This window comes from Brassica oleracea, chromosome C4 (assembly GCF_000695525.1).
Source record: "Brassica oleracea var. oleracea cultivar TO1000 chromosome C4, BOL, whole genome shotgun sequence".
Taxonomy (NCBI): Eukaryota; Viridiplantae; Streptophyta; class Magnoliopsida; order Brassicales; family Brassicaceae; genus Brassica; species Brassica oleracea.
Window position 1 is genome coordinate 4,028,756 of NC_027751.1, and position 18,613 is coordinate 4,047,368.

The 18,613-nt window shown below is 35.3% G+C and overlaps 3 protein-coding genes across 3 annotated transcripts; all 3 read right to left on the reverse strand.

The window, feature by feature from the left end:
* Nucleotides 1-10,910: 10,910 nt before the first annotated feature.
* On the reverse strand, nt 10,911-12,488 carry LOC106336842 (transcription factor TCP9). Its single transcript, XM_013775789.1, has one exon. The coding sequence runs from the start codon at nt 12,364-12,366 to the stop codon at nt 11,368-11,370; it is 999 nt and encodes a 332-aa protein (XP_013631243.1). The 5' UTR covers nt 12,367-12,488; the 3' UTR covers nt 10,911-11,367.
* Nucleotides 12,489-13,764: 1,276 nt separating this feature from the next.
* On the reverse strand, nt 13,765-16,259 carry LOC106337474 (peroxisome biogenesis protein 16). Its single transcript, XM_013776587.1, has 7 exons — nt 16,035-16,259; nt 15,763-15,820; nt 15,033-15,255; nt 14,393-14,951; nt 14,241-14,308; nt 14,099-14,160; nt 13,765-14,012 (listed from the first exon to the last, which is right to left on the reverse strand). Exons 1-7 carry the CDS (start codon nt 16,101-16,103, stop codon nt 13,951-13,953), a joined length of 1,101 nt encoding a protein of 366 aa, XP_013632041.1. The 5' UTR covers nt 16,104-16,259; the 3' UTR covers nt 13,765-13,950.
* Nucleotides 16,260-17,574: 1,315 nt separating this feature from the next.
* On the reverse strand, nt 17,575-18,595 carry LOC106341507. Its single transcript, XM_013780266.1, has 4 exons — nt 18,571-18,595; nt 18,187-18,387; nt 18,063-18,097; nt 17,575-17,959 (listed from the first exon to the last, which is right to left on the reverse strand). The coding sequence occupies exons 1-4, from the start codon at nt 18,571-18,573 to the stop codon at nt 17,878-17,880; spliced, it is 321 nt and encodes a 106-aa protein (XP_013635720.1). The 5' UTR covers nt 18,574-18,595; the 3' UTR covers nt 17,575-17,877.
* Between the last annotated feature and the right edge of the window lie 18 nt (nt 18,596-18,613).

The window sequence follows — 18,613 nt, forward strand, 5'->3', positions numbered from 1 at the left end:
TTAATGAATATGAAAAGAATACGAAGCAGATGATGAAAAATGATTTGAGCAAATTAGTGGCAACACAGAGCTAAGCGAGATAAAAAATATCAATCAATAAAGAATGAGCAGGGTTAAGTTATTACACAAGCCAAAACTAAGACAAATCAAACGACAGAACGTGAAAACAAATGTAAACAAGACAAGAGCAGATGGTGAAGATAAAATGCATTGAAAAACTGAATGCTAGATTAGTAAGCAAAAGACAAAAATAGATTAAAATGCAAAAACTCCACGCTTTGACGCGGGTAGCGATCCCTAGTATTGTTAATGAGAGACTGATGTTGAGAAACGTCTAATGCGAATGCCCTAATATGATATTCCCTCTATTTCAAAATACATAAAATTTTAAAGTCGTACGTAACTATTAAAAAACTTATCTTTTATCTTAAAAATATCATTAAAATATAATATTAAAGTTATTTAACCAATCACAAAACAAAGTACAGAATATCATTGGCTACACAGTTTTTGATAAAATTAAAAAGTACATTGGTATATGAAAATATCATCTATTTTGAAACATCAAAACTTACTACTCCCTCTGTTTCATATTGTAAGTAGTTTTAGGGAAATGTTTTTGTTTCAAAATATTCGTATTTCTAGGTAACTTTTACATTTATTGAATACAGTGTGACCAATCAAATTAAATAGACTTATTTTTTATTGGTTAAATTATATCTAACCTATTTATTATAAAATACTTTTTAAAAACATAATAATAGTCTTCGTATTTCTAGGTAACTTTTACATTTATTGAATACATTGTGACCAATCAAATTAAATAGATTTATTTTTTATTGGTTAAATTATATCTAACCTATTTTTTATAGAATACTTTTTAAAAACATAATAATTTTCTTAATTTTCGTGCTTTTAGCCAAAACTACTTATATTATGAAACGGAGGGAGTAAAACATTATCTATTTAAAAACGGATGGAGTATAAAGTTGTACGCAACTTCCCTAACATGATATAAAGCTCTAGTGGGCTAGTAGTCCAATGTTAAACACTTTTATTTGTTTTCAGTGATTTGTGAAATTATGTGTGTTTTAATTTTATAGCAGATAATCTTAAAGTTCTACTTGAATGATTAAATAATATTTGCTGTTGCAGTTTTATAGTTTTGACATGGTTGTATTTTATCCACAATCAGATTACACAAACGATGAGACAATGGCGTGTAATAAACGAAAACGTAACTTAGAAACCCATTTGCAAAAATGGCACTTGCCAAAAATTGTATCTTTAGAAAACCAATAATGATTCAGCTTATCGAACGTCTTGTCTAGCTAGTGGCACCAAAAAATATCCTTTTTTGTAGAGAAATAGTTAATGATTTATGTATATACAAATAAGGAGGACCACGCAGACTATTTCACGCGGATCAAGCGGGATAAGTGGATATCAAACAGATAAAGCGGGATAAGTGCAGATCATGCAGATCAAATAGTTTATTACAATTTTAAATGGTAAAACCAGTTTAAATAAAATAAATTATATATTTAATAATTAAAATTATAATAAAAATCAAAGCACATAATATATAAAAACTTTAACAATTAACAAAATACATATCTTTTTTATTAGTATACATATATAAACTACAATACTATATATTTATATAATACATATTATAACTAAAACCACATATATTATATAAATATAATAATTTAAAATAGATATGAAAATTATATGATGAAAAAGCTAAATAGATAACGATAGTTTTTGTATTATTAAAATTGTGAGTAACTAAAATGAAAATATAATATTTATAGAAGAAGTTTAGATATATTTTGAAATTTAATTATTTATGAAAAAACATTGATTGGTTAAGAAAAGATAAAAACAGATGAACTGCCTCAAATGTATGGTGGTGAAATTTGCATGCAGATCTCCTGCTTTTTCTCACAAAAAAACATAAAATATTGATATGCATGCAGATCTCCTGCTATGTACTTTATAAAAAAAGAAAAACGCGAATGGTAACTTTAAAACATGAGAACTGTACTTGCGGGTGAACTGTATTTCTACCACTACACCATTCAAACATTATTTATTTTGAGAAACGAACATCTTTTAGCTGGTGGCTTAATATTACTGACAGCTCCGATTATATTTTGTAAAATAAATATTTTTGAGTTAATTGTCTGTAACTGAAACCAATTTGGATTAGAAAGAATTACACTGTAGACAGTTTTTAACAGTTTTAAGTTCTTAATAACACTATAAGACAATCATGCTACTCAAACATTTTTTCTTCTATCAATACACGATTCACTCTTCCCAATTCATAAAGCAATTGAAACCTCACTAAAGTCTAACTAAATAATAAAATATTAATAACGAAATCAATGATAGAGTAGTAATCGACTTTGGCGTAGCTACAATGGAGACGTAGACGACGGTGGAGATGTTGGCGAAGACGATGCGGAAGACCCATCATCCAACGGTGGAGATACAATTAACGTCACACACCTTCCTCATGTGTGGTATTATTCTTTGTTTTCTGTTGTTTTTCACGTGTCTCCTCCACCGTTCTCTGCCATCTCCACCACCATTCTTTGACGTCTCAACAACTGTTCTTTGTCGTCTCAACCACCGTCCTCTGGCTTCTTATGAGTTTTTGCTACCATTATACGGTATCTCATCGAACCCCGGTGTACATGTGGACATCGAACTCTCATATACATGTGGATATTGAATAATCTTGATGTACATGTGGATAGTGTACTCCAGGGTTTTAAGATGAATTGTGTTGTACATGTATATACCTAAATACATGTATAGCTTCATACATGTAAATACCTTGATACATTGATTGTTTGATATATGTATAAACAAAGACTTCTCAAATTACAAAGCTTTTCCTACAAAAATTTCTCACTCCATCCACATGTGTAAAAACTCACCACAAACATTGATGTGTTGTTCATATCTCACATACAACTACTATTATTTTGATTCATTTACATGTACACATGTACACCTTACATTGTGTACACAGCCAAGTCATATAGCCTCATACGTACACATCACCTAACCCATGAACCTTATTTAGTGTCAGTGTATCCATCACATTCCATCAATTAAATATATACTCTAGTGTATAATTACGTTTTAAATGGTTTTCTAAATGATTTTCTAAATATAGAATTTTTTTTTTTTTTTTGGTGTCCACGAACTTAAGTTGTACACATGTACATTAAATTCATATGTTGTCCAGATTTATGATGTTTACATGTACACTGAATCTATATATAGGTAGCCATGTTTTAGGGTTAAAATTTTGCTTTAGGTTTAAGTGCTTAGGATTTAGTTTATTGGATTTATTGTTTATGCTTAGTGTTTATTATAAGGGGGTATTGAGTTGTAAATCTGAATTGTCTTGTTCATTTATAGGTAATATAGTGTTTTTGTGAATGTGTACAATTAAGTTTTATAATACAATTAAGTTTTTCGGTATAATTAAATGAATGTGTACAATTAATATATTGTTTATGTGAGAGTGTACAAGTAAGTGCAATGGTAAATGGCTTGTTTCTAGTCTTCTTAGTCTCTGGTTCAATTAACGTTTGTATCATTTAAATTTTACTTAAGTTTTTTTTCTCAATGAGCGGCAATTTTGTAATAATATCATTTTTTTCGTATTAGGGTTTCTGAGTTTCTTGCAAATATATCTCAAAGCTACCATTGATTTTTAACATGCAATCTTCATTATATTTTGTGTTTTTACCTCCAGAAGTTACAAATTTTATAAATATTACATGATTTTTAACGTGCAATCTTCGTTACTGTGTGACTCATGATTACTGGATTTTTTATAAATGACTTATCTAAATTGGGAGAAGAAAACAAATGAAAAAAAAATCAAAAGATCTGATATTTATGTTGTAGATGGGTTGAGGAACATTAAGTTTTCTAAAATCAATTTTTTTGTTAAAAAAAAAAGAACGAGATGAATGGAGAAGAAAGTCAGAAAAAAAGATGATAGGTCTCACTAGTTAGAAAATGTAACTTGGTTTGGTTTTAGTTGAAGACATCAAAGTAAACAACCAAAATAAATTGTCGCTGAAACTGCCTTGTAATAAAAATTAGAAACCGTCTTATGGTCTAAAAAAACTCTTTGGATTACATGTTAAAAAACATTATTGTAACTACTAAGAAAATACTTAGCAAAAAAAAACTACAAAGAAAATAGGGCGTAGAATATTATAAACTAGATTAAGATCCGCGCCTTGCGCGGGATAAATATTATATATAACAATTATTTTATGTATTATATGTTCTTAAATATTATGAAATAATAAATATATATATAGAATAATTAAAAGTCAGTAACTATTACATATATAATTAAATTGGTGCGAACGTATAAATCAATTTTATTAATCCAAACAATTTTTTTAAAAAAATTGATAGGATACGTAATTAAATTTAAATGATATTAACATACATAGTATATTTTTAATATTAATGTCTCTTAAATGATGCTTTCTACTCATATATTTTTTTGATTATGTGTATCTTTAATAGCAAAAACTTTAAATTATTGATAACAAAATTTTCATTGTAGGATTAATAATTTTAGTAATTTATAATTTAAAAAAAATTTATCAATATTAGTTCAAAACTTTTATCAAAAAAAATTATTCAAAGTAAATTTTGAAATTAAAATATTTATTTATTCAATATGGTTTATAGTTTAATTTAGAATGTTATATATACATATATATTTTAAATCTTAATGATTAATTAAATAAGACTTTTATTTATATGATTTTGTAATCATTTTGTATTTTGTCATAAAAAAATTTTTAAACCATGGATCGCAAAATTTGAAAGTGAGACTTTTAACAGTTTTAGTAATTTATAGTCGTTTTTTAAAATTCAAAATATAACATATACAGAAAAATCTAAATTTTTATAATATGGCTATTGTGATTTTTTTAAATTATTTTAATAGTTTAAAATTAAACAAATTTGATAGAAAATATATTTTTTTATCAGATCTTTATTATTCAAAATCATTAATTGTCATATATATACTTTAGCCACATTAGACAATTCCGTAATCTTTATTTAAGGAAATAATAAATGACATTAATAATAAATTTATGGTTAGTTTAATAAAAAACTTATTATATAATTAGATGAATCAACATATTTCTATAATAATTCTAAGAATCCTAGTGATGACACGTGGCTACAAAAAGAAGTAGTAATGTTTCACAAATAATATATAAGAGATATTCAACGTTGTCCGTACAGTCACGTACAAAGGTTAGCCAATGATATTTCGAAAACGCACCTCCTACTTTTTCTCATGCTCCAATCGAAAACTCCCCAGACAAAAATATAACTATTATTTATTAACTCCAAAGATAAATCGTGCTCCACACATTGGTCTCGATTGTGACCCACGGAAAATAAAAATAAAAATAAAATTCAATACAATACAGCAACTGCTTTTCTTACCCCTTTTAACCTCTTTTTACTTCCTATTTTAGGTTAAATCGTTCCTCTATATTCACTTTTCTTATATATATATTTACCTGTTTAGGTGTTGAAATTATGTTACAAAAAGGACAGATTCCCCATCTTGTCCAGAAACCTACTCCGTTCGTTTTTCTACTGTTTCTAACAATCCTTGTGATTTCAGTTTGGTTTCTTTTTTTATTAGGTTTGGTGAAAGTCCCACATGCATTTTTTCCAATAAATGTTTACACGTTATATATATATATATATTCTTTTATACGTTAGTTTGGTGATTACAAACAAAAAAACATCAGTGGGGATTCTGTGGAGAAACTTAACTGGATATATATAAAGCTTTCAAACAAAGTTTAATTAATTGAAACAGGCTGAATATTCATTCTTTCATCCAGACAGCTTCTAATGGATATACAACTTTCAGATGAATTAGTTGCGTAGTTTTTGATTCAAAAGACAATTCAGACTAAGGAAGTTGTCCAAAATTTATTTAAGCATGATGAATCTTTCTAAAGTAAAACTGTAGGTGAGTTAAATAGACGTTCTGTGGGATGTAAATCTACTAGATTTTGGACCATATGATTTTTAATATCGACATAGAATATTTTTATTTTTATTTAGTTGTAGAACAATTGTTTGATTAAATTTTGGTGAAACTATAATTCTATTATTTCAATTCTACATGCTTGTAGAAAAGAAATCAAATGAACATGTTGACGTTGTTCTATGACTGTGATCCCATAGTATTGTTGTCTTAATTCTTTTTCTCTAGAGTTTGTTTTCTTCAAGCAGAATAAAACCAATGTTTTGAAAGCGGTTTGCATTGCCACGACGCATTTTTCTTCTTCTTCCGTGGTAGCTGAAAAAAATTACTGAGACACTGGTAAAGCAATTTATGTGCACAGATAAATATGCAAAAGAAAAAAAAAACCTCCAAGTCATTTTCCTGCCCAAACAGATACTACTATATTACACTCTGCAATTACTTTCAAATAAATGTAAAACTATTGCATTACTTTAAACACAAAAACCTGGAATCACAGAGTGATATTTTTTTAACTTGGTTGATAGTGATCTTTTAAGTTGTAACAAAATCATATATGTCAATAATGTTTGGTCTACAAATCGCTCAATAAGGTTTGAATGAACCAGTCGCCCCAAATGAATTTTAGCTTACTCAAAAATGCAGCGGGAAGTAAAATGTAGTTTTGGCATATCCCTATGTTTTGACGAATATTATATCCCATTTTGTTTAACGTTGGTCGGTCTCATAGACTGATTGTATTGGTGTATTCGTCCCGTTTCACAAAAAGATTTTTAAAAACTGAATAGGTAAAAGACCATGATAGATATGGACTCATGCATCTAGGTAGTTTAACCACGCTACAAGGTAACAGGAATAACCGGTGGAAAAGTAGTTAGAAGAAGTGATTCACATACACGTGATCATATATTTTGAATTGAGCTTCTCTTCGCAAATATTCTCAGAACTTATAAAACCAATCCAGCTAACTCAGTCCATAGAGGCATAGAGATATAGAGCAACCAGATACGTATAATGGCCATTTTCTTCCTGCGCTTTTACGGATTTGTTTGTTAACCAGCTAACACAAACAACAATTAGAGTAGAAACCAAACGCTCGTAGCTTGGTGGTAAAGGAAGTACAGCTGTACTGCCCGCCATCCGGGTTCGAGCCTTGGCCACAACGTTGGGAATGTGGCTGCCCAGATACCAGAGTTATCAAAAAAAAAAAAAAAAAAACAATTAGAGTAGATAAAACAATACTCTAATGCATTGGATTCCGCTTAAGCATTCACTTTCTAATGTAAAACTCTGTTCTGTTACGAATTAACAAATCAATATTAGTTTTTTCATTCACCAAACAAACAAAAATTACGATTGAAAGAAATATTATTAGTTGCTTAACTTTATGCAAAACGCGTGATTTGGGGGGAATTATATGTGAATAGGCTCAACGCATCTGCACATGTATTAATGAGCATTTTCATTTGAACCCAATAGTCTCTCTCTATTCATTGATAATCTAGCCTCACTCATCAAGCATATTCTAAACTAAAATATAAATGAACTACTACAATAAATTATTTATTAGCCAAGTAGAGCCTTTTATTTTATTTTATTTTGTTTACTTTATATTCGGCTATTTATATTTTAATGCAAGGTCATTAAATAGTATATATGATCAATGGATTAATGTGATTAAGATTTAAAATGTCGGATAAAGAGGGTTAATAGAAATAAGCTTATTGGAGATGGAGAGACTCTGGAGGAAGAGATTTGATTTGGCCACGCTTCCCAGTTGAGATGTCGACACATGTTGGGCACGTGGGGTTGAGGAGACTCACGTCATGTGTGCAGGGGACCACGGAGCGTGCTGTGCACCGTCCGATGATGTTTCATCTGGCGGTTGTTATTCCATCTTCTGATTATAGTTGTCCTTTTTAATTCGCTAATCTCTGGAAAGTAAATAAACCATGCTTGCGTCAGGCTTCCCCCACCTGGGCTTTTTATTCTCAACAGTTAAAACACTACGCATTTTTTTGTAGGTTTGGGAAAATATTTTAAATAAATGGCAACCACTAATAAGATACAATCATTAGTCAGATAATACATGCATAACCCACAAAAATAACAGCAGAAAAGGCAACAATTACAGATAGAGGCTACTCAGAACAAGAGTTTATCCAGATCTTATTACTAAAACTAAAATAGATAGATATTTTTTTTTTCCATCTGAGTATTATTATTTATGGACAAAGTCCAGAAAGCAAAGTCCATACAGAACAAGACCAAGGCCCAACCGAAAAAACTAAAACAAAGAAAAAACATAAGGAAAAGCCCAAAACGAAGGCCCATCCGGGCTTCACCGAAAACCTAACACGTCGAAAGACAGGTGTTAGAACCTCAACAACGAGGCAACACGTGTCATTAACTCCCTTCGTATTCTCCTCCTCCGGAGAGACACGAATCGTTTCGCCGGAACCTCGCCGGGAAACACAGCTAACTTCCCATTTTCTTCACCGCCCGACGTCTCCATCGGACTAAACTTCTCGAAACCACCGGAATCACCCGGGACCACCACGACGAAAGGAACCTCCAACGACTATGTTGGAAGGTAAGGGAAATTCATCGTCTGTAACACATACCTTTGTGTTCGTTCTTCAGATAGCTTCAATCGATCTAAATCGAGATCTCTTCCAGGAGCCAAACCACCGAACACAAGGCAGAAACTTCTACCGCTTCAGATCTTAACCGTAAACCATTCAAAATCGCTACCCTGGTTCCAGCCGACATCACTAGAGTGAAAAGTGAATCGCCGGAGTCAATAAGCCAGCCATATCGTGTTGTAGGAACCACTATATGCTGGAACCAAAAGCCCGAACCTCGGGAAACCTTCACCGAAAGTAGAAACCAGTGAGATAAAGGGATGAACTCCCTCGCTTTTTCTCTCAAAGGATCTGATCAAGATGATCAGACAATAAAAGAGAGATTGAGTTTTCTCATCATCTCCTCCGTGAAAGATTTAGATAGAGAACGGAGAAGAGAGAGAAAACAAATTGTTTCGGGTGTTATATAAATAGATAGATATTTAACATTTACACCAAAAAAAAAACTGAAATAGATATTATATGATCTGAAAGTAAAGCTCAAAAAGGAAGATAAAGTGGTGAAATCAAAATATTTAGTATCCGGAAATTTACAAATTGGATGTCCTTCTCAACCACTAATTGGATGTATTGGACCGACATACCAGTATAATTGCGTGTGTCGGAAACTGTATTACTATTTTTATAATTGGACGTATGTCGAAAGAGGATACACTAAGATTCCTGCTGTTAAGTGTAGCTTGGGTCTGCAAAATAATGGGCCTTAAATATTTTATTCCGTAACATTAGTTTTCTTTGTTTATATTGGACCTAACTGTTTTTTTTTTTTTTTTTTTGACGTCATTGGACCTAACCGTTATCTAAGCACATACAACTTGTTTGTTATTTTTCTTTTTGTGGGCTTAATTATAAGATGTCAAGCAAGCAATAAAAGCACGAGTTTTCCTTTTTGTTTGAAATTAGATTTTATAGTTTGGACCGATTTTACTTTGGTTAAAAATTTAGGCTAAGCTTCACTAAAAATAAGAGGTCCACTGAAATAAAAGAGAGAGCGACATGTCCAGTCCACGTGGGGACTCCTATAGCCAACTCTTCTGGAACTTTTTCCCCATCCACCAAGTTGATTTGGGCCTCTAATTAGGGCCGGACAAAAAACCAGAAGAACCAAACTGAACCCGAATCGATGTATCTAGGATACCCGAATATAATCGAAATAGATTTATATACCTAAATATATTATTTATTTTTATATTTAATATATATTAAAAACATCTAAAATATATAAAATACTTTTAAGTTGTCTAAAATACTTGAAAATATACATAAATAGTCAAATAAATGTCTAAAATAGCTAAAATATATTCAAAACACTAAAATACTTGAAATATTTATTGATTTTCTATCCAAATATTCAAATCAAACCAATTTATATGTTAATTTTAGGTATTTTGACATACATTATACAAATTTATATGTAATATATTATTTTGTGTTATAGATTTTGAGAAATTTTAGTGTATAATGAATATTAAAATTTTAAAAATAATTTAAATGGGTTATCCGAACTCGAACCACACCTGCAAAGATCCGAACCGAATCCGAACCAAAATTTTGAAATACTCAAACGAGGCTGAAATTTTTAAATCCGAAATCCAAATAGATCCAAATCGAACCCAAATGAGTACCAGCATGCCCAATACCCCTACCTCCAATCATTCATTTTCTCCGTGTTTTCTTTCAAAACAAAAGTCAATTTAATTTCTTTCATAACTAAGCACACATTAAAATATTTAAAAGGTGATGAACTGTTAGAATCATGGGTTAATTAACAACCAGGCTCTTATCAGGCATAAATAAACTTATCGTAGTAAATCGTGTCTGGCGCGGAGACGTGAACAAAAGAATATAATATCATCCATTGAAGTATAGGTAATAAAATCAACGGCCAGGACGAGATGAGAGAATGTGCAATGAACGGTAAATATCTGATGGACAGAACTAGTACCCACGCCAGCCTGTGGCTTTTATTTTTCTTTAGCTTTAAACTCTGGTGGTGGACCTGGTGATGACCAACTCGTGTCCTTGAGTGGGAAGGATTAGGCCCCACGAGACGGGAGCCGTATAAGTGGTACAAGCAAGCTACTTGGCCCCGCCAATATCATACACGGACGAGACTTTATGGAAAATTCAAAAGGAATAATAAAGTAACGCTTTAACACACTTCTAAAAACGAAGTAATGCTTTAACAATTATAGGAAAGAAGCATTAGAATATTTTTATTATTATTACAGATTCAAAATAAAAATATTACTATCACAATTGTTGTTGGGTGGTCCATGACTTGATATTATTACAGGGCTTCGGCTTTAATAAAATCTTGTTGTGGCAATATTTGTATTTACAAAGCGATAAAACAAAGTCCAAAAAGTCAAGACAAAGTGGTGAGGAGAGGAGGCCCACCGAAACGGACCACGTAGCCCTACCGAACCGGGACCACACCCAACCTGGCCGCCTCGGATGTAATGCGTAAGGTGGGAGCTGTGTGGCCCCACTCCCTCCTCTGCTTTTTGATTTTGGTGCGTGTTGACCCACCAACGCCGTGGACCCCACCGATGCCTAAAAGCTAGGCCCACTTAACACGTGCGCGTCTTTACTTCCTTCCCTCACGTGCCCGGTGATCACTAATACGCCGTCGTTTAGTCTCCCTCAGTGGTTCGATGACCGTGCGGTGGTGGTGGACATGAACTGGTGAAGCTCCTGTTTCTCGTAAATCTCCAGCGAGAAGTCTCTGAGCATGTTGGTCGTAGACGACGACGAGCCTCCGTTGGTTACGCCGGAGCTTGAACTCGGAGCCATAACCGACGGCGTGGAACGGGTAACGTCAGGAACTGATACAAAAGGTGGTCTAGCCATTAAAGAAGCTTGCTGAACGGCGGCAACGTAAGACGACGGCGGAGCAGCCGGAAAAGCTAACATCTGAGGCTGGTTCGTCGGACCAGCGACGTGCGGCACAAGGAAGAAAGCTCCGACTGCCGGAATCACCGCGTTCGATGGAATCGCCCACATCGGAACCATCCCTTGCGGCAGCGTTTGCTGAGCCACGGTAGAAACCGGAGCTAAACCGGATGAAATTGGAGCTAAACCGGACGAAATTGGTGCTAAACCGGAAGAAACCGAAACCGTAACCGCTTCGTTTATGTCTATATACTCACTATTAGAAGGTCGCTTACGTCTCTTCTTCGCCGAGTTATCTCCCACGTCAGAATCACCGTTCGTCGTCGTTGGGATCTTCAACGTTCCGTTAACCGACATAGCGATGGCCGGAACTGTTCCCGTACCCGTGGCGGCGATAATAGCCGGCTCGGCGTTCTCCAGCAGCCACCGAATCGTCTCGCCGTCGGACTTGTGACCAAGCTCTCTAGTCAGCTGAAAAATCCTAGCCGCACACGTGGCGGGCATCCGTATCCTCCTCCCTCTACCTTCGACCTTGGTGTGGCGGTCTTTAGTCGAAGCTCTCTTCAATGGCGGTCTCGACGGTGGAGCTAAAGACATTGAAGTAGACGGAAACTGCAGCTGATGCGACGATGACTCTAACGACGGCTCCGTCTTGGGCTCGAGGCTCACTGCGTTGTTGACTTCAAAGGGTTTAGAAGTTAAATCAACGGCTCTCAGGCGTTCATCTTCGTGGTGCTTAATCGTCGCCATTGAAAATATAGCGGAAGGTAAAAACAGACGGTGGAGATAACGACGAATGATTTAAAAGAAGCGGATACTCTGGGGGGGGAATCGTTTTAACGGCGTTACACGTCGAAGGAGATAGTAAATGTGAGTCGTCTATATATAGCAAGAAACACGGTGAGAATGCTGACTCATTTTTTTGATCCGGGAAAAAATCAACGGTTATGATTTACTGGATTGAGCTTTCCAGAGCCATTGGGATACCACCACGTGGATCGATCCCGTTCAATTGTTTCCATCTTCTATCAGTTTTTATGGGACCATCTGTGTCCACTGGGGTCCAGTAACTTTATGTCCTAACTATATAAAAAATTTCTTTTACTGTTTGTTCAGCAATATAAGCAAGAGAGGTTTTACTTCCTAAACCGAAACGAAGCCAACCTACATCGAAACCAATACATGTTATTTAAATTAACTTTGGTTTCTAACTAAACCACATATAATAACGAAACAGAACAGACGGGAACATCCCACAATAATTTCATTTGCTTATCATCAAATTTCTCATCGACAATTTTGATTCTAGGCCGTCAGATTTACCTTTTTATAACCGTTGAATTTTGATTGGGTAGGACAAAAAAGATTTCTTTATAGAAAAAGCTAAACGCCCATACTTGGGGTTGGACCCCATTCATGTAGGTCACAAGGCTGCTCCACCAAAAAAAAATAAGCTTATTGTATATAGAATAATCCTTCCTGAGTTGCACAAGAGGGAAAAAGAATAATCCTTTCCTGGATTCCAAAATCCCATCGTCCTTTTCACTTAACCGGTTAATCATTTGTACATGTGAAAAACTAAACCCGGAAAATAACATATATATATATATATATAGTTTACTCATTATTAGTTTGTAGAGGAAAAGTAGAGCTAGAACAGTACCAAACCAAAACTAGTTTCACTTTCAAAATGATTCATGTAATATACGAAAACTATTGAAATCTAAACCGGTTTTAACCATTACCAAACACATGAACAGAAAACGGGTCCTAGCACAAGGAAAGATAAGGCTACGAAACGAAAACGGGTTAAAGAGGGCCTGAGCTGGACCCTACTCTCCAGTGCTGGTCACACCACACAATGTTGAGGGGGCAAAGGCCCAATTATTGGACCCCACCACACCCTCTGCCCACTTTTGTTTATAAATGAACGGACCAAGTAAACCCGATCAAAATAAATACATAATACCGGTCTAGCCGGTTTAGCCCACCAACTTTTGCCTACCTTATCCATAAGCATAATAGCAGCATCACGTCAGCAGAAATCATTTGGATTTTTTGCTACACAAAGTGAATAATAACATACTCTATGTTCAACAAGTTGTAATGAACCTGATGTTTCCACCTTGTAACGTGTGATCGATCTCATACTAAAGGTTGATTGTTCCATTTATTTGTATGGGTCCAATTGTTTAGACATAAACAGCTCATCATCAAACTACATCTTTTATGTGATTGTATGGTCCTAACTGCAATAATAAACGCCACTTCTTACAAAGACTGAAACTTTCCCTACGAATCTTTGCACGAGCCTTCGAAGATCTAACAAGCCACTCAAGATCCCGATATGTAAGTGTACCGTGACTGAGCTCCCACCAAAAGCTCCACAATTTTCTCTGGAGATAAAGGACACAACGTAAGAAAAAGTCAATGATCAATAATAATCTTGTGAATGTAATAAAAATCTTTAAAGCAAAAAAACCTGTGAGGAAGCCGATCAATGGAACTGGTTCCACTCTCTTCTGAGAGCTTTCCAGCTTCTGCCTGCACTCCACCCCACAACCATATCAGTTTATTATCTAACTATAACCAAAGCAGAACAGAGTTAACTTTCCCACACTGACCTTGAGTACTTGGTGAAGAATGGATCTCTCATTAGGTACAATGCCCATAGAAGCTTCCTTCTCCTAAGCTGAACAGAAAAAAAAAACAAGGAACTTAAGTTAAACCGGTTCTGACTTTTAATGAAATTTAAGTTAAACTAGATATGTCTAACCTCGTCCCTTTCAGGTTGAGAGAAATTGATTTGCTTGCTCTGCTCTCCCCACAGCTTTAGATTTGATACAATCCCCATCCCCAGTGCGTCCACAGAAAGAGATATAGCCCAAGGAATCCAAGACCGGGCTCCATATCTTCTTATAAAGAGAACGTAGATGAGCGGTCTCGTTATGAAAAGAACCTCACCTAATACAAACAACGCTCCTTTCACACCCTTCTCAGATACTAGCTCGGAGAGAGTTCTTCGCTTCTCCTTGATCACCACAGGCTCAATAACCGCTTGCTGGTGTTGAATCCTACGAGACCAACCCGAGGTGGGAGATAATGCTGTTGGTGATGTTCTTGCGTTCTGACCAAATGAACTCAAAGCAGACATCGCCCGTCCTTCCAGGTTCCAATGATTTTGTTGGTTTCCAAGACGATGATTCCTATCCAAATGACCAGGTCTGTTCTGCAACTCGGGTTGGTTAGGATCTTTGTCATCGTTAGGTGTCTCCCCACCATGAAGAAGCATCTTATACCCAGTGTTCCGAAACAAGGCTAACCTAATCATAGCCCTAGAAAAAAAAAACGCAAACTAAGTATTGTTCTTGTGTTGTAACCATCCAAGTGAATAATAAGAAGGGATCAAAACTTACTTCATAGCTTCAGTGAGGATGATAAAGTTCCATTTCTTGTCTCCGTAGAAGTGTTCAGCGGCTACTTCCACAACGGTTTCCAAGTCCTTGAGGATGGAGATGAGCAGGGGGTAAGAGAGGGATGATGAATCTGTCCCGGAAGGTCCAACATGAGCAGGGGCGGTAGGAAGAGTTTCAATGATGTGTTCGTTGATGGTTGTGAATATGCCTAGAAAAGCCGTAACTGCAGAGAAAAGATTACCAAAACCTCTCATCACACTTCAGAATTCTCAAGAGCAGCAGACACACAAAAGAAAGAACTAAAGACATTCTTTTATCAAAGACTTAAGTCACTAAAGCTACAAGTGAAGCAAAACACTTAAAAGGAGCTAAAGAGAGATACATGTAACAACCCGCCCCGTGTGTCCAGGCTGGCCCTTCAGAGCATCGACCCAACCCCTCACTTATGAGTCTTTGGCGTTCCTCGAATCCAAGACCTCATCCTTTAACAACTTTCCCACATGACTGTCACCAATTGACATGAGGTCTTGGGTTCGAGTAAAGCCAAGTGCACCAATAACTTACATGGGAGAGTCAGTGAGGGGTTAGGTTTGGTGCGCTATAGGGCTAGCCTGGAGAGTCCTGTGATAGTCCCACGGGGGCGGGTTGTTACAATACAGTTGAGAGTTTCTAAGAGCGGAAAGCAGTTAATGAAAAATGAAAATGGTTACCAAAAGAATCACAAAAAAACCTGCTTCGGGTCCAATCTCTGAAGCTGAAAACTTCTCAGGAAGCAGCCATGTCAATCCCTGCACACACCCCACCCCCAAATCAATTAACACTCAATACACTTTCAACAAGAACACAATCCACTAAACCAATTCAAGTATTAAGCTTTTTGTAACTTTTTCTCAAACGGTTCGATCTCAGATTGAACTAAACACTACTCTCCTCGACGCAAAAGTTCAAACAAGTATTGAAATTAGAGAAATGATTAAGGAGAAGAGGAATGAATCTTCTTACGTTGGCAAGAGATCCCATGGAATGCACATACTCTCTGTTTCTCCACACCCACTGCTTATACGCTTCCATTGAAGGGTTTTGTTCGGAACCACACAGCAAATTTCTCTAGTTTTCACAGAAGAGATTATTAGGAAACAAGATCATCATATCCCATTCAGGTTGTTTCTTTCTTTCTTCTCGTGTTCTTGGTTTGGCTGGAGACTAGGACCCAATCTCGTCCGTCGATATTCACAGTCAGATAGGCCTTATCTTTTATTATATAATGGGCCTTATGTATTCGGCCCATATTGCTATTGTTCAAAAAGTAAAAAGTAATTTCGCCCCCGAGTAAAACCATCTTCTAGGTCGGTTTGATTAAATTTATCTACTACTGGTTAACGGGCAACGTCGGTTTCTGGTTAAACGGTGGAGTTTTGTTTATAAAAGGGTTTTACAAGTTTCTAAAAACAATATTTGTCCGCTGATTCTGTTTTCTCTGATCACTAATCTTCAATCTATTCTCGGAGTGCAATTCTTAGGATTTGATTGATTTTTTTAACTACGGTTTCATGATTTGATTGGTAGATAGTTAAACTTGGTTCTGAAAAAAATAAATGCAACTTTGAATTATTGTCTCTGGTTCTTCAAAACGATATTGATCTGCTGAACCCACCTGCTGAGCTTGAGAAGAGGAAGCACAAGCTCAAGCGTCTTGTTCAGTCCCCGAACTCCTTTTTCATGGTAATTCTTACCTTTTCTTCAAAGTTGAAGCTCGTTTTTCATCACTCTTTGATGTTTAGAATTGTTGTTCTCATTGGTTAATGTAGGATGTGAAGTGCCAAGGCTGCTTTTAACATGTAAGCTTTGTTAAAAAACTAAAAAAGTCTTTTTAAGTTTGGAACTCTTTATTTTGAATATGTCCATGTTTTACTCTGTTAACTTATGATGTATTGGTGAGTTGGGGGTTATTGCAGAACGACGGTGTTTAGCCACTCGCAGACGGTTGTGGTGTGTGGAAACTGCCAGACTGTGCTGTGCCAACCCACAGGAGGAAAGGCAAGGCTCACTGAAGGTTGCTCTTTGTTGGGTTTTTCCCTCATTAGCCCAAGACCCAAGAAGCCCAAGAAGAAGAAGAAATATCTAGAGAAAAATGGAGAAGGATGAAGAAGTGTGTAGAAAAGGAAGTGTGTAGAAGATGAAGTGTGTAGAACTAACTTGTAGTCTCCACTTACTAGTATAAATAGGGGTGCTTAGCACCATTTGTAATCATCCAAGAATCAAGAAAAACAAAGAGAGAAAATATTTGTAAGAGAGAGTTTCCAAAAACAAAATCTTTGTAGTAAACCCTTTCCTAAATATTAAGAGTCTTCTTCTTAAATTTTCTAGTTGTCTAATACCATCTTCATCTCATCGATATTGGATAATTTTCCCAACACTGCAGTTTCATGGATACCAAAAGGGGCTTCAAAGGCCATGCTGAACCGCCTTTTAAGGAGAAGATCAAAGAGCTGATCGAGAATGGCACTCTCAAGAAAAGGTTAATTATTTTCCCTTTCCATCTTCTACTAGACTTTTTTAAAACTCACCCTTTGATTTGTGGTTACATGTACAACATATTCTATCTGAGTGTGACATGGATGGAGCGTGAAATACATAGTCGTGAAGTTCCTCATGCCAAGGCTGTAGCCAAATCTTTTGAAAAACCATGTGCCAAAAGCAAGTTTACAATTCTAATCACAGTAAATTGATCCATTGGATTGTCATTGTTCTCTCATTCATCACATCCAACTGAGTTTCTCTTTGCCGGCAAGGTGATCGGGATTTAAACGATAACGGAGGGTGTTATATTTCATGCTCGAGGTTGTCATGATACGAAAGAATGGCTATCCCCGGTCCCGGGCAGTAAAGCAATTGGAATCATCAGCTCCAGTCCATGTATCGACATGCTACCAATGAACATTAATTGTCATTATACAATTATAGTTAATAAATAATTAAATATGATATGAATTTTTTTCATATTTAGTATAGTAATCTTCAGTGACGTACCATATAGACAGGGAGACGACATCAATTTTTTTATCCTTCAGATTTCCAGTCATGAGAGTTAAAATCTTATAATACCAATTCTCCAAGATGTCAGATCATGATTCGGAGGACAAAGAGAGCTTACCGAATTCCCAAAGTCCTGTGAAAGCTTCGATGGAGAAACTGGTCCAAGTGAGCGGACAACCACCACAAGTGGTGTTAGTAAATAAGATGAGTGCATTGAACCACCATGCCCCGCTAACTCCAAGTTTGAGAACGAACATAAAAAGCCAAAATTCACAAATATGTGAACTACAAGTGCCACTCCAGATGTTATTACAATCACCTGGTGGTAACGTAAGCCACTATTAACCAAACATCATTTACCAATAACAGTATCAATATCATATATATATATATACATGCTAGAAAATGCTAGGACAAGCTGCCAAATGATAATTAACTGTCACTGTGACTGATTATTATCTAAATGAAAACTGAATTAGACTAAAACATGTTACATATATACCATGTTCCTGAGCTGGCATTGAGTGGTTGAGAGGAAAAACGAA

Excerpts from the sequence above, each read along its gene's own strand:
- LOC106336842 (XM_013775789.1), bottom strand. The coding sequence starts at position 12,366 with ATGGCGACGATTAAGCACCACGAAGATGAACGCCTGAGAGCCGTTGAT.
- LOC106337474 (XM_013776587.1), bottom strand. The coding sequence starts at position 16,103 with ATGGAAGCGTATAAGCAGTGGGTGTGGAGAAACAGAGAGTATGTGCAT. Across the intron at positions 15,256-15,762 it reads AGAGATTGGACCCGAAGCAG|TTACGGCTTTTCTAGGCATA; the intron begins GTTTTTTTGTGA and ends TTTTCTCTGCAG. Across the intron at positions 14,161-14,240 it reads TTCTTCACCAAGTACTCAAG|GCAGAAGCTGGAAAGCTCTC; the intron begins GTCAGTGTGGGA and ends GGTGGAGTGCAG.
- LOC106341507 (XM_013780266.1), bottom strand. Across the intron at positions 18,098-18,186 it reads CACAGGACTTTGGGAATTCG|GATAAAAAAATTGATGTCGT; the intron begins GTAAGCTCTCTT and ends GGAAATCTGAAG. Across the intron at positions 17,960-18,062 it reads GTCGTCTCCCTGTCTATATG|CATGTCGATACATGGACTGG; the intron begins GTACGTCACTGA and ends GTTCATTGGTAG.